At 41.5% G+C, this 1,558-nt stretch overlaps 1 protein-coding gene across 1 annotated transcript in view; it reads left to right on the forward strand.

Annotated features, from left to right (window-relative positions):
- Positions 1–354, forward strand: part of LOC102214972 (HRAS-like suppressor 3) — a 1,300-nt gene extending 946 nt beyond the window's left edge. Inside the window, exon 2 of the mRNA XM_005754824.1 lies at positions 70–354. Coding sequence (XP_005754881.1) covers positions 70–153 — 84 coding nt within the window. The 3' untranslated portion in view covers positions 154–354. The remainder of the gene's footprint in view (positions 1–69) is intronic.
- The last annotated feature ends 1,204 nt before the right edge of the window (positions 355–1,558 follow it).

Consider the following 1,558-nt stretch of genomic DNA (forward strand, 5'->3'; position numbering starts at 1 on the left):
GTGACTGACGACAATAATCTGCTCATAATGTTCCTGCAGAAAAACTAAACGACGTTTTTCCTCCTGCAGGTGGAACTCGCAGAACTCTTTGTCATGGGTGGTGTACGCATCCTCGCTCAGGCTATACGTGACACTGTGGCACATAGAAATTGACTTAGCTCATTTTGACTTCACCTGCTGATCCTGATTCCTGCTGTTCATTTATTTTAAACAAATCATTTTGAACAGTCTGGAGCTGCTGTTTTACACAAACACACACACATAGCTGTCAGCTGTTCCTGTTAGGACCGCGCTCTTCTGATCTCCGCTGTTGTTCCCGGGATCTGCTGGAGCCATAACTTGGGAGTCACCGCACAGAGTGCTCCGATTACCACGGGGACCACCGTTACCTCCACCCTCCACATCCTCTCGAGCTCTTCTCTGAGCCCTTGTTACTTCTCCAGCTTCTCGTGTTCCTTCTTCCTGATGTTGCTGTCATTCAGAACCGCTACATCGATCACTACGGCCGTCTGCTTGTTTGTCTACCAAAAGAAGAAGATGACGAATTAAATAGTTGAAGCGTGTAGAATGAAATGCTGTATCGATGTATGATTAAAACGTGACTTGTTAGTGTTTTGAGGTCAGTGAGACTAAGTGTCAAAAATCAAGGCTGTAAACAAATGTTTGAACTTAAATCAAAGAGAAATGAGGCTGAGTGCAGCTGCACCACAATAACTGATGATCAGGTACATGATTCCCCAAATGCTTTATCTTAAATTTAAAAGAACTTGTCATCAAAATGTAATATTGACAACGTGTCAGAATAGGATACACCTGTGTATAAAAGCTTTCAGTGATTTATGAATAAATACTGTCTGATAATAATTCACTGTTTTTTGTGTGACTATTGAAATACAGAGAAACCTACAAATGATTAACACAGATTTGATTTCTTCAGATTTTCTATAGAAGAGAGAAAACACACAGCCAGAGCTGAAGGTCTGTGAGCATCAATATTTCTGCACAGAACTGAGCCATGAGTCCATTTTCCAACAAAGAAATCCAGCGAGAGAGCGATGGCCAGCTAGCAGATGATCTCTGAGACAGAGGAAAAGACAAAGTCCAACTGAGGGAAGAACATGAGAAACAGAGGCAACTAGAAAACCACCGGCAGAACAATCAGGCAGCGAGTTGGAGCCAGAGTTTTATTGCTGCATTACTGATTGAAAATGTGGGAAACCACCATCTCCAAAATAAACATAAACCAGGAGGAAACCAAAACTCACAAAAGTAGACAAACACACACAGACAGGAGACAAAATATAGAGGTGTTGTTCAGCACTGGAGGGACCACGGCAGATGACATCACACGCTCTGCACTGCATTTTGTTCTTTTGGAGATGAAATAAATATTTTATAACACAGTGGGTTCATTCTGAGGCAGGAAAAAGCTTTTATTTGTGTACAAACCTTCAGTGATCCATGAATGAAACTGTGAGAATAATAAAGTTTGTTTTATGGATGATTTTAGTTTTAAGTTTACGGACAGTAAGAGAGCTCACACAAGGGCAGCACACCA

Source organism: Pundamilia nyererei, unplaced genomic scaffold, assembly GCF_000239375.1.
Source record: "Pundamilia nyererei isolate P.nyererei 1_Seehausen unplaced genomic scaffold, PunNye1.0 scaffold00674, whole genome shotgun sequence".
Lineage (NCBI taxonomy): Eukaryota > Metazoa > Chordata > Actinopteri > Cichliformes > Cichlidae > Pundamilia > Pundamilia nyererei.